The sequence below is a fragment of the Pangasianodon hypophthalmus genome, chromosome 9 (assembly GCF_027358585.1).
Source record: "Pangasianodon hypophthalmus isolate fPanHyp1 chromosome 9, fPanHyp1.pri, whole genome shotgun sequence".
In the NCBI taxonomy this organism is placed as follows: domain Eukaryota; kingdom Metazoa; phylum Chordata; class Actinopteri; order Siluriformes; family Pangasiidae; genus Pangasianodon; species Pangasianodon hypophthalmus.
In genome coordinates this window covers 21,688,515-21,702,215 of record NC_069718.1, presented here as the reverse complement: position 1 = coordinate 21,702,215, position 13,701 = coordinate 21,688,515, and the positions used below count along the sequence as shown (strand labels likewise).

Below are 13,701 nucleotides of genomic sequence, written 5' to 3'. Positions count from 1 at the left end.
GTGTGTGTGTGAGAGAGAGAGAGTGTGTGTGTGTGTGTGTGTGAGTGTGAGTATGAGTGAGTGATGATAAAAGCCAACTCCACTGCATACATAACATCAGGTCTTCCCAAATGAGCCTTGTTTCAATTGCACCAAGGTTAGGCTGACCAGATGGCCTATCTCCTCTGGGAGTGTGTTGGTGGTGCCCAGCAAATAACATAGCTCAACACTAAAAATCACCAATGCAATCTGTCTTGTGTGCAGCAGAGTACTAGGACAGGACAGGGTATGGAGATGAAGGCAAAGCATTACAGATTTAAAATGTAGTTTATTGTTTAAAAAGAAACCAAAAAAACTAAGGCCTTTGACAACATGATGTTTTCAGGGCATCATACAATAAGTCATACAAGAAGGTTATTTTTTCCCCCAACACTGTAATGTACCAACCTGGGTCCCTGGAGGACTAGTGGTTAGGCCACAGCGTTCTCACCACTGCGGCCCAAGTTCGATTCGCGGCCAGGGAACCTACCCCAGCCACTGGGGTTGCACACGACAGTGCACTCCCAGTGCCGGTCCCAAGCCCAGATAAAATTGGTGAGGGTTGCGTCAGGAAGGGCATCCGGTGTAAAAACTGTGCCAAATCAAATATATGGACCAATGATCCACTGCGGCGACCCCTAACGAGAGCAGCCGAAAAAAGAACAACAACTATAGAGCACAAACCTAGAGGTAGACTTGGCAATGTACTCCAAATGGTGTATAGTGTTATTGCAGTGATTTTTGCTTGGTATTTCCATCACATTTCTGTTAGGGGGGTTATTCTGGAAAACACATGAAGGATAAATATTTACCTTGGGGGTTTAAAGTAAGTAAAAAAAAAAAAACGTAAATATAGTATTTTAGCAAACAGTCCTGAGGCCTGAAAGATATCACAATCATATTTTTTAAAATGCCAAAGCTGACCAATAGTTTAAAGTTTAATTGTTATATATGATGCTAATAAAAATTTTATTGAGGACATGTTTATTGGCTTCAGTATTTTTTGAGTGTACCATTATTCTTATAGAAAGTAGGCAAAAGACTAAATCACAATAAATCAGAATAAATTCATTCCCTTAACAATTTACTGTCTTATGTAATTTACAAAAAAATCCTTAGTTTTAGCTGTAGAGGTCATTCATGCTCCCTATATTGTAAGTAGAAAAGTGCTTTTCAGCTTTGTGTTACTGTAAAACATACTCAGAAATCGACCCTCAGAGTGTATGTGAGAGAGCACCGTGGAAAGGCAGTTTTTCAAATACAATTCTAAATACATTAGTTCACATATGCACAATAAAATCAAATTATCCATTCCAAGGATTCACTTTCATTTCCATTCACAGAATGGACAAGAGGAAAAAAGAAAACAATCACCTGTGTTAAGACAATACATTAACAGAAGGCAAGAGGAAGACTTGAACAATATCAACAACCGGTCCTTGACAGTACCAGTAGATTCTGTAGAACACGGACATTTGGTGTCCGTGTTGTTTCAAAATTATGTTTAATCAAATGTAAACTCCAGTAATTCAGTCATAAGTCAAAATTCAACCAGTGAAAGCCTCTAAATGGTTTACACCCCCTCATTCAATGTTCTTTGTTCTGTGTCTCTCTGTGGGTCACCTTGACTGTGGCTGTCTGTTTCCGAACATTAGAGGAATGATGTAAACAGATATGTCATCACCAGATCCCAGCCTACCATTCATTGTCCTCCAGCCTTGTTCAGTAACTACCCCTCTAGCTTTCATCACCAGCTCCTGGGCTGCCAGTGTATACCTAAATAACCAGAGAAATATAGACAAACTGTCAACCACTTTCAGGGAATACTAAGTGCCTAGGTACTATCTATGGATTTAAAGAAAATGTGTTTTTAGTTCTTTGGCAAGACAAAGCCAATATATCATCAGGAAATATTATCATGTTCCTGCCAGTAGTGCTCAACTCTTGTCCTGTATATACAGCACTGTTTGGTAATTTCCCTATTCTAACACAACTACTAAAATTTAATTCAAACTGATGGTTTGAATTAAGTGTGGATATATATATTTAATACAGACATATGGCAAACAACTACGATAACTGATCATACATTCATGTTCACAGCAACACTAAACCCAGCTGCCTATTGGCTACTTATAGACACCAAAGGCACACTGATTGTTAGCTCTTGCCATTTGCTCAAGCATGCTTTGCCATACTGTAGAACTTGCCTGTGATGGTTGTCAGGGTCACAGTTTCCAAGGAAACTAGTAACTGCCTCAGCCACCTCCTTGTTGGAAAGAACATCCCATAAGCCATCTGTAGCCAAAATCATGACGTCGTCAGCCCCATGTTCAAACTGCTCCAAGTTGTACACTCTCACCTGGAAACAACATGTCATGTATGCATCACAGTTTCATTCAAATGGAAATGCAAATCAATGACCTGTCTGTAACTCTTTTTCAAATATGAATCTGAAATACTTCAAAAAGGGTCACGTCTTGTACTTCTCATGCACTTTTCCTTACGAACATTTGGCTGAGAGCAAACTCAATCATTGTCAGATTTATTCTGGTCAGGGTTGTAGGTTGAGAGCACAACTTCAAACACAAAAATAGAGCTCTTTTATCAATATCAAAGCTTATGTTCATTGGCACATTCCACAGCACGACCCCAATGCAAGATGAAGTGGCAGCAGAGTGAGTATTTTCGAATGCGTACTTCTAGTTTAGGGTGACAGTAAGTCAACATTTTTTTCAAGATCAAAAAGAGAATCTGAGTCTTTCTTGTGCTTGTGTAGTTGACCTGTGGTTGAACTCATTTGCCCATTTGCAATTTAAAGATCAAAAGCTATTCAGATAGACAGTGCAAGCGGAGAACAGAGAGTACGCCATGCTGTCAGGAACTACAGTGCCTCGAGAGAAGACAAGCTTCTTATGGTTAGGTTCACATCTGCTTAAAATTAAATGTGTTTCAAAGGGCTGCCAAGTTATTTACATTAAAAATAATCCCATTGTTATCAAGGACATAATTCTGACATCCTGGCAACTAACAATCAAACTGTACAACAGAAAAAATATACATTACATTCATTTTATATTCCTTTACAGACTTTTTACATATCACTCTCATGTATACTCTTTTAGGTATAGAATATAGTAAAGACAAAGGAACTACCTCTGGACTGCAGGAGAGAAAAGGTTTAATGGAGACGTCCGTGCCATGAACCTTTAGATCATGATCACCAAATCCTCTGGTAACACCAATAGTGGCCATCACCCGGGCCTGTGACACCAGAAGAGTGCTCACAATTCACAACTCTACTTCACTGTTCTGTCGTTTTACATCATTTACATTTATGCAATTAAATTAGCAGTACCTCTGAAGCTATAGTAGAAGATATAGGTATAGGAGTTACATCAAATCTTAACATTCAACTATGACTAATAAAATATTTATTTTAAAAAATCATTACTTTCTTTCTGGCTTTAGGAGTCCTGTGTATTAGTCCTGTGTACTTTTCTGCCACATGTTCACTAGCTTGGTTCCTCTCCTTGGAGACAGACACTTGTACACATTTTAAAATCTGACATCATTCTCCTTAGTATGATTTCTCTCATAAAATTTGTCTTGTTGCTCATAGAGCAGAAAGCTGAAAACATTATCAAATGAGAGATATTTAATGTCTACAGTGCACTTGGGAGAAGGTGGTGTTTGGTACTCTTTCATATGCAGCTTCCTCACTTGTCCATCATAATGCACTTAAAATAACTGACATGATCGTGTATCCCAATACAAAACACTTCAGCTAACGAATACTCAAATCAAAATGCTTAAAAACATTGTTAAAGTTTATACCAATGCCAAAGGTCTATAGCATATATACAGCATATACTAAATTTCTAACACAATGATATAATTTCCATTTTATGCCCATTTATTTAATACACTTAATAATGTGGCTTGGAAAACAATCAGGAAATGTAGACTTTTGCATTGAATGTATTCTTAATGTGGTATTGTGTTTCACCTGGCTCTGACAGGGGCCTGTCTATACCTGTTATAGGCAAGATGTCTTATGTCTTCTCAACTGACTTTCGCTTGTAATTTTTGGGTGATCTCAGGCAGAAAAAAGTATAGTCCTGAATGATCAGATTTAACAGATTTAACAGATTTAACCTGATGTTCCTTACTAGTAGATGCTATCATGTTCATGAAAACATATATATTTTGACAATTGTTCTTTTAATAACTACCATTATCATCTATGTTTTCTGCTGCATTACAATAGCTATAGATCCAGCTACAGATCCAGGAAAGTCCCAGTCAGCCACAGCAGCTAAAGAATGTCCCTGTTATTAGATCTGTCTTTTTGTCTTACTACAAAGGGCAGACCTATAATTTGTCATCAATAGGCCTCATACCTTCTTCCCCTCTCCAAAAACCAGTGGAAACTTAAGGTCATCCTCCTGCACAGTTTTATATGCCCTGCACAAAGAAAGAGCACTTTAATGAGAGCACTTAAAGCTAGTGCACAGCATAAAGCTGGTGCACAGCATAATCACCCCAAAGTGTAGACATTACATGATTTTAAGCATGGCAAACCTAACTTATTTATTAAATTAGGAATTGCACAAAAATATCTGTTATATTTGCACTAAGTGAAGATATTTTGTCAGACCTACAGCTTATTTGGTGTGATATTTTATACAACTGTAGTATACAACAGTTGCTAGTATCTATTTCAAGTCAATGGAACCAGCATATGCATCTGTCTTTCCGTCGTCTCCTCTTTTCATTATTTTAATGAGGTGTTCTGCACTGCATTCAGACCCCACAGGGATCTTGCAAACAGGTTGCCCCTCCTAGACACTAGAATATGGCCTATCAGGCTGACATCATTATTATATGTCTATTAACTGGGAATAGTTGAAAATGCCTCAGTTTGAGGATTCAGAGTTTAATAAATTTATCACATTTATTTAATAGTTTAATCAGAGTTTAATCAGAGTTTAATAAAATACAAAACACATCCTGAGGCTTGGATACACTCTGGCCAACTCATTATGCAATGTATCACACTGTTTGCAAGTTCTGTAAAAAATCTTTCATAAATCCAACAATTATCAACATTTTGAAAAATTTCCCTGTAATACTTCTAAATTCAAGTCAATTCAATTTTAATAGCCATTTTCCCAAACCATTCACAAAGCATTCATAAATTTGCATAGGAATTTGTCTAAATATGGATAGGAATGCTTTTTGTTCTGAACGAAGAAAAAAACTCATTTGGAGAACAAGTCAATTAAAAGTATTTCCACACTAGTAAGTGTGATTCATATATTTTATCAAAATAAACTGACACATATCTCACATGGGCACATCTTCATATTTATAGCATGAAACAAGCTTTTCAGAGATATCAGCATGATGTGATTGTGCCACAATATTTCAGATATTGTGTTGGTTGTGAGTGGATAAAATCAATGAAATAAACATATTACTACTGAGTTTAGACATTTTTATGACTACAGTTTAAGACTAGCCACGTTACCCATGCAGTTGCCAAATATCTGGAAAAATGACTGATGCGACCCATAACATTTGTATTTTTATCTGTAGTGTCTTGCCTTAAATTCATAACTTTTACAGTCAGCTCATGCGATCTAGAGAGGTGGTAGATTGTAAATGTCTTTAATATTGTTAGAAATTTGTACGTGTTTATTAAGTAAAGCCAATTGGCCAATGACCTGATATGCACATAATATATTCATTATAACAACAAACACACTGAAAACAGCTAGCCCTATACAGTGATGTGTATTAAGTGTGAAATTTCCACTTACCAGCCTTTCATACTATAGTCTCTGTACAGCATTCTCTTTCCCACCTCCTTCTTGCAAACTGTTCTAGGGAACTCCAAGTGTGTGAACTCATTTCCCAACAAGTGAGGCTGCATATAAGCCTGAGTTGCAGAAAAAAATTGTAAAAGTATAAAGGTCATGGGTTCTATTTATCTTTTTTGTTCTGCAATCAGACAAATTAGGACCAATCTATCAACAACTAATTCTGTGATGGTTTTTTTTAAATGAAAAAAAATTTTTTCATTTTAAAATGAAAATTTATTAGTTTGAGGTGAAGCTTATTGGAATGTTTGATTATCTCAGTTGATTTTTTAATCATTTGAATATTATTCACTGTCTTATATGCAATAATATATTTCGTTTAATATGGCCCAAATCATATTAAATATTGTTTGAGATTCTTCAAGTTTTTGCAATTCAGCGTACACTTGAGAGTTCATCTAATAGTGGCACACCAATGCTGTGGTTACAAGGATAATGTTTCTGTGCCATATTAATGTCTTTTCCTATAGCTTTGTAAGGCTTGACAAGGCTTTGTCTTTCACTCTTCACTTTTGCTATAAGCAAGTAAACATTGGTATTACTGAGCCTTACTGATAAGTTTTTTAGACCAGTTGAGATTTTATTTTCATTACCGTTGTACCATTTTTTTTTTTTTTTCATATAATGCATGATGGAGTTTGAGTGCTAGGCCACTGGTGGACAAAAACATGGCACTGATAAAAAAAAAAAAAAAGGCCAGTACTGTAATACTAAAGCTGTACTACAGAATACTGCATCATATGTCTGAATGCTAGTCTAAATACAGGTAAAATCAAAGAAATGTTAAAATTCTTAGGTTTCTTCTTTGTGTTCCTAAAGCTTTTTCATTCAAATTTCAAGAAAATGGCATTCATCACTTACAATGCTCTAAACATCCTTAAGCAGTGGTATGGTCCAATAACAAAAAGAACATTAAATTCATTAAATTCCTCAAAATTGCATTATATCATATACTGTAGCTTATCATATTAATTTTTCTGTATGGAAGTTCTTCATAAGAGTTGACTCTGCTCTTTCATTCTTACCAAACACTGAAGTCTCTGTCTCTCTGACTCTGGAGTGAAGGCACTTGACATTGGGATGATTTCCCCACTACGCAGAATTATGGCCCTGGCAGAGAAACAGAACACACATCTGCGCCTGGGGGAAATTTTAAAAGGCTAATCTGAAAGGTCACTGAACTTGGCTTGGTGTGAGTGGAAAGTGAACATTTTACATCTGGATATTCCTTTCATTCTCTAAGTATGTCTGTGTGCGCACAGTGGTAGCTCAGATGTTAAGATGTTGGCCTATTGATCAGAAGGTTGTGAGTTCAAATCCCAGTGCTGCCAAGCTGCCACTGCTGGGCTCTTGAGCAGAAGGGCCTTAACCCTCAACTGCTCAGTTGTATAAATGAGATAAATGTAAGTTGCTCTGGATAAGGTGTCTGCCAAATGCCATAAATGTGTGTGAGTACTGTGACAGTGCACCAGCTGAGCTCACACTATTGGGAATGTATTAGTGTTACCTTTGTCTGTCTGTACTTTTTATTTTTCTGTATTCTCTCCATAAGTGACCTTCTACATCACACAATTGCTTACTGTAGCTCGTGGTAAACTAAGATAAATCAAGGTCATGTGGTGCAAGATGTACCAGGCACAGGATAAGAATGTGTACTAGAATAAATGTTTCAGGATCGACCCAATGCTGTAGTGTGTGATATCATGACTGTACATGTCAGCAGCTGCTACAGTGCGTTTTTCTATAATTTGACTCTGTGCTTTATCATTGACTTATGAAGTAACCAAGGAATACCAGATACAATTCTAACAAAACCTTTGGCATTATATGAAACAAGGCTATATTGGTCTCAGATCAGCAAAATGGGCAATACCATCCTCCTCAATGTCCCACAAATTTAAGGAAAGAAAACAACAGATATTTTGAATGTTCAAGAGCAACCGATGATACTTAGCAGTAATTATAAGCTTACATGATGCAAAATATATAGAGCTTTACCTGCTGTCTCCTGCATTGGCCACATAAAGCTTCCCCAACAAGCACATAACTGCTAAAGCTGTACACCCGCCAGAGATATCATACACACCCCTCTCTCGGCCAATATGTTTGTCCTGCAAGTGCACAATCCCATAATAGTATTTAATATATAATTTTTATATTAATATATAAAATATTAGTTAATACGTTTTAGCAAAACTCCTTACAATGAGTCAGTGTGTACTGGAGTCTAAACATCTGCAAACAATTCAAATTATGTCTGCCCTCTTGTGGCCATACATGAGTAACCGACAGCTATGTTTACTACTTTGAAGGAAAAAAGTTAATCAGGGTTAAAATTTTCTATATTCAACTAAATGTTTTTAACCAACATTTAAACAGCTTTAAAATACGATTGATCACTACCTTAGGTATGTCCTAGGCTTTAAAACGTACCATCTCTTTGAAAGCGTTCTCAATTGCACCAATCACCAGGCTCTCCTGCTTCACCTTCTTCTCCATGAAGAAGCGTGGAGTTGGTGTGTTGGGTGAACCTGGTGCTCCCGCAGCACCCCTCAGTGATGCGGCTCTGGACAGCGCTCGCTGTGATGAGCCTCCACTCTGGCGAACGTGCAAGCTGGTCTCCTCACCGAGACATGTAGGGGGCTGCAGCGAAGGCTTCTGCAGGATTTCCAGCACACTCTGCAGCTGCTCCTCAATGTGCAGGTGCAGGAACTTGGACGCAAAGACGGCAGCACCTGAACCAGCATGGCCATCAAAGAGTGCCCAGTAGTGGAAATACAGATCTTCCTCTTCATGCTTAATGCAAGTACATAACACACACATACTGATACATACAGTAATATACAGTGATGTATATTCACCACACATCAAAGTTATGAGGTATATTGTGAAAATGCATGAAAATTACTTCCCACATTGCAGTTGGGTAAATTAGGGTAATCTAGGACTTTGGGTAATATGGGACATCTAAACTCGGGACCCCAGAAAAGGTGCATGCACAAGTAAGTGACAAAGGATTGACAAGAAGAGTGTTAGGGATACAATATTTTTTCTAAATAAAACAACGAACCAAATTATTATCAGATTATGTATAAGCAACAAAATATGCAGTAAAATAGTAAAAATATGGTCCTAGCTTTTTTTTTTAATAGTGTACATGTTGTTCCACCCACTTTAGTGAATACTTTTAAAAAGTGAGACAACTTATATATGTTCTTTAAATGGGGAAATATGCATTTAGAGAAATCGTGAAGTTACAAAAATAGGTACAAAAAGAGAGTCCTCCTCTTGTATCTTAATATGGTAAAATAAATAAAAGGTAAAGGAGGGAACTTGGAAGAGGGAACTTGGAGGTTAATGGAGTGATCAGTGATGCCAGGGTTATAGCATTCATAGAAGTTATGTCTCTAAATAACTTTACTTTGTAGGAAGGGTTAACATGTGACCTTTCTAAACCTACTGACCTTTCTAAACCTAATAAATGTGTCCCAGATTATCAAATGCCAGATTTTGGCACAAATAAAACTAGAAGGTGTGACATGTCACCTCAGAGCATGCTGTCTACATGGTTAGTTCATATGTGGTTGGAAAACATCCTAGGGGTTTCAGAAAAATCTATTTGTGGATTGAATTTGTTAAATAGATAATGGAATATGACTCAGAGCTTCAAAGTTAAGAAAATGTCCCAGATTACTCTAATTCATCTTATTCTTCATTTATGCTTGATTCAAACATATACACACACCTCTATACTTAATGTAGACAATATCAGAAAATATATACTGAGGTTTACAGATGTTCATTAGCTTCGTAAAAATGCTGGCCTACCACTGTAACAAAGCCATGCATTTGGGATATTTTATAATAATAATAATAATAATAATAATAATAATAATAATAATAATAATAATAATTTATTATTCAATATAAACCATAGCTTTTGGAATTATTAATGAAAATGCTTCTATGTAAAATGCCCCCTTCCATGTGCTATTTCACCTTATTTTATTAAGTAAAGCATTATGTGAGTCTTCACTACTTGCTTTCAATTATGAATGGATTAAAAAAGAAAAGTCAATGCTAGGCTTGTTGCATGCTGGAAGAGACAAGGTGTAATAGCATTGGAGTGGGATAAGGCACTCACCGAGCTCTCCTGAATGAGAGAGTCCTCTTTAGACTCCAGAGAGTCTCTGGTCGGTAGTGAAGATCGCCTCCTGGTGGTGGGAGTGTAGCTTGGACTGGCAGGATCAGCAGGTCTTTTCCTCAGCTCCACCACCTCACAGCAGGCCTGGTCTTCATTCAGAGCACTCTTACCAGCGTTAATCACCCTAAACAGATACAACAATAACTAACAGTAATACAACAGATTAACAACAGCAGTGTTTTTATCATCAGAGTGGTCTACATTCGCAAATACAGTTTTAATAACATGATTGATACTTGCAACTTAATTATTTAAATAATTCACCGTTTCCAACCTTCATGATTGTTCCTCTATGCTCATAGATTAAAATAAGAATGGGTGTCCATAGTCCTGCCCCAGGGCCAAATGCAGCTCACGTACAGATATTAACTGTCCAGCTTCTCTTTTAGAATGTAAGATAGGTGGCCCGCTGACCTACGCATTTCAATTTTTTCCTTCACCTGATGGTGGCAGCAGACTGTGTTGACACAGTTAGCTAAAATGCAAGAGCCTTTTTTTCTCTGATTACACCAACATATTAATTATCAGAATGATATTTAGTCATGGCTACAGACAAAAAGCACTAAAAAAAAAAGTTAACAGTGAGAATGGGCGATTTCAAAAGAGTTGGAAACCACTAAGTATGGAAAACCTTTCGTGAATTCTTAAAAGAGTCCTTAACTAAAATGGACTTGCAACCAAGTATTAAAAAATTTAATTTATGATGATGGTAGTTTGTCCAATTACTTTTGGTCCCTGAAATAGGTGGTGCCACAAATAAAAAGTGCTGTAATTACTATACCATTCAACCATTTTGGATGTAAATACCACAAATTAAAGCTGAAAGTCTGCTCTTTTCATTAATTATTTTTTTATTTATTATTTATTTATTATTATATATTCATTATTTAATTTAAATTCCAATACACTATGATAGACATATTTGTGACACCCCGTGTATTTAATGAAGTTTGGACACCCCTGTTTTAGATTTTGTAGTGGAAGTGCTTAATAACAGTTTAACTTTTATTGGGATTAACCATTATATTATATTACAGCATAATAAAAACTAATCTGATTTGTTTAAAAAGGAAAACAGATCTTGTCAGATTATTGCTATGATTCTTCCCATTCTCAAAATGACTTCTGTTCTTCTATATCTTACTTACTCAGGAAATGAAATAGAGCCAGTATTCCCCCTAACTGTACATTGATCAGTGACCCAGTTACTTTGGAGTAATATATAAAAGCCCCATCTCTTAAATTAGATCAAAACACAGGGCCCTCAAAACACAGGAGGAGAAGCTACTACTACGCTGTCTTCACTTTAGAAACTCATCTTGATTTTATTATTACTGGCAGGGCAGATCAGGTTACATAACTGACTAAAGATCTAAAGCTTTCTGGGCTCCAGACGGGAGCTCAGGGACAGACATAAGACATTAACATACTGCATTACACATACACTGTAAAAAATCAGGGTGAAGGAGGATTTTTGTTAATAAAAGTTAGAATGTCTTCTTTGATGTTGAACAGAGTAGACTGACCAACTGCATGTGACTGACGAAGCTGCTGGCAAATAAATGGGTGACAAATTAAAGAAAAAACCAACATAATGTGTACAAAATGTCCACTAGGTTTTGAACTTGGCTTAGAACTCATTAAACAATTCAGTGAGCACTCATGGCCTTTGGTTGAGGGCACTGTCATCCTGGAAGAGAGCACTCCCATCAAGATAGTTAGAAATGTTTCATCATAAGATAAAGGTGATCAAACAAAATAACTTTGGATAGCTTTGCAGTGACTCTGCAAAATTTTATCTGCAAAATCTTTATTGATCTCTTACTTATGCCTTAATATGTATGCCTTAGCAGCTTTTAACGATTCACTAACATCAAGTCAGTCAATATATTGATCATTCCATCCACTAATGGCTCTATTAAAGCAAGATAGTATTTGTAGTATAGAGCTATTCTCTGCCCAGATGAGGTTTTTAGTGTGGCCAGGAGACCAGCTGCTTACAAGTTGAAAATGACTGCATTGGCATGTTCTTCGGGTCTATTGCCTCTTATAGTGACGCAGACTAACACCATGTAGCCATGTGCAGCGCAGATTTAGAACTTTGATACACCACATGTATCAAAAGATAGAAAATACTGGTAAAAATTGAGAATGTAAAATAAATCAAAAGTAAATGATAGACAATAATAAAAAGTAGACAAAGCCATAAGGGATAGCTCTGTGTGTGTGTGTGTGTGTGTGTGTGTGTGTGTGTGTGTAACCTGGGTGGTGTGACGCAGAGCAGCAATGCGCACCTGGCCATATTTTCTGTAACAACCTACAGCTGGTTATAGAATAAAAACAAGCTACAGCACCTTGTTATAATACTATTATTATTATTATTATTATTGCTGTTGTTGTTGTTAATAATAATAATACCACTAATAGTAATACTACTACTACTAATAATAATAATGCTTAATTATTATAATTGTTGTTGTTGTTAATAATAATAATAATAATAATAATAATAATAATTACTTGATATTATTATTATTATTATTATTATTATTATTAGTGTATATTGAACATTTTCCTATAAATAAATCAGGGTTGTGGAAGCCTAGCAAGAATGAGCGAGTCAGCATTTTGTACTATAGTCTAATAATTCTGCTCTATATTTCTCTTGTTTCTCTTGTTTAGTATACTGTTTATTACACACTGCGAATAATTATGCTGCTGTAGCCCCCTCCTGCACACTGCACATTTTAACCTCATGAAGAATTAGATAACTAGCTGATGAGACGCAGGTGCATTGCAGAGGAAACAGTACAACCTGGAGTGCTGAAGGAAACTGAACGCCTCTGCTTACTCTGCATAGCCAGTGGACCAGGGCAGCCGGTTGCTTTCCTTCACGCTCAGGACCGGTCTGGTGATGTGATCAGTCAAACCCTCCAGCTCATCCGCACACAGGCCGAGGAAATCGGGTCGACAGTACGGGAATCTCGGCGGTATATTTGTACCGCTGTTGTTCTCACTCGCCTCGTTTGCACCACCACCAGAAGCCATGATGCCGCCGATCATGTTGGAAACGGCTGATCTCATCCGTGTTAGCATGATGAGAAATGAGATATACCGGAATGTATTAGACAGAGCCGCTGTTTAACGCCACCGTGAAAGGCTTAACGCGTAACACTGGCTGCCTGTCAACTTCATTCAGCTCCTGCAGCAGAGATTCAACGCGGAACTGAACTCCTACTGAATGACGTCATGTGCCCAACCTGCCCGCAGTCCTCAAAGTGCTCTGAGCTTCCTGACTTCAGCAGCTGTCCCACTTCTTTTCATCATTTCTTCCTTTTCTTTCTGTATATTTTATTGGAAACGTAAGGGTTATGTAGTTAGGATGTGCAAAACAAAAACACATATACAATCCCTCCAGAAAGTATTCACCCCATTCCCTAATGATTATTTCTCTCTTTTTTTGTGTGCTCCTCTCTAATTAAATTTTCCTCAGAAATATTTGGGAAAAAAATCTACAAACTGTTTAATTGATAAGTCTTCACCTTCTCACTGTGATCTGTCGCTTTGCAGCAATCACGGTTTTGACTTGTCTTG

At 36.9% G+C, this 13,701-nt stretch overlaps 1 protein-coding gene across 1 annotated transcript; it reads right to left on the bottom strand.

Moving 5' to 3' along the window:
• Positions 1-287: 287 nt before the first annotated feature.
• Positions 288-13,333, bottom strand: ppm1h (protein phosphatase, Mg2+/Mn2+ dependent, 1H). Its single transcript, XM_026918711.3, has 10 exons — positions 12,959-13,333; positions 10,048-10,231; positions 8,337-8,699; positions 7,902-8,014; positions 6,929-7,013; positions 5,844-5,962; positions 4,422-4,485; positions 3,175-3,282; positions 2,229-2,380; positions 288-1,794 (listed from the first exon to the last, which is right to left on the bottom strand). Exons 1-10 carry the CDS (start codon positions 13,201-13,203, stop codon positions 1,638-1,640), a joined length of 1,590 nt encoding a protein of 529 aa, XP_026774512.3. The 5' UTR covers positions 13,204-13,333; the 3' UTR covers positions 288-1,637.
• Between the last annotated feature and the right edge of the window lie 368 nt (positions 13,334-13,701).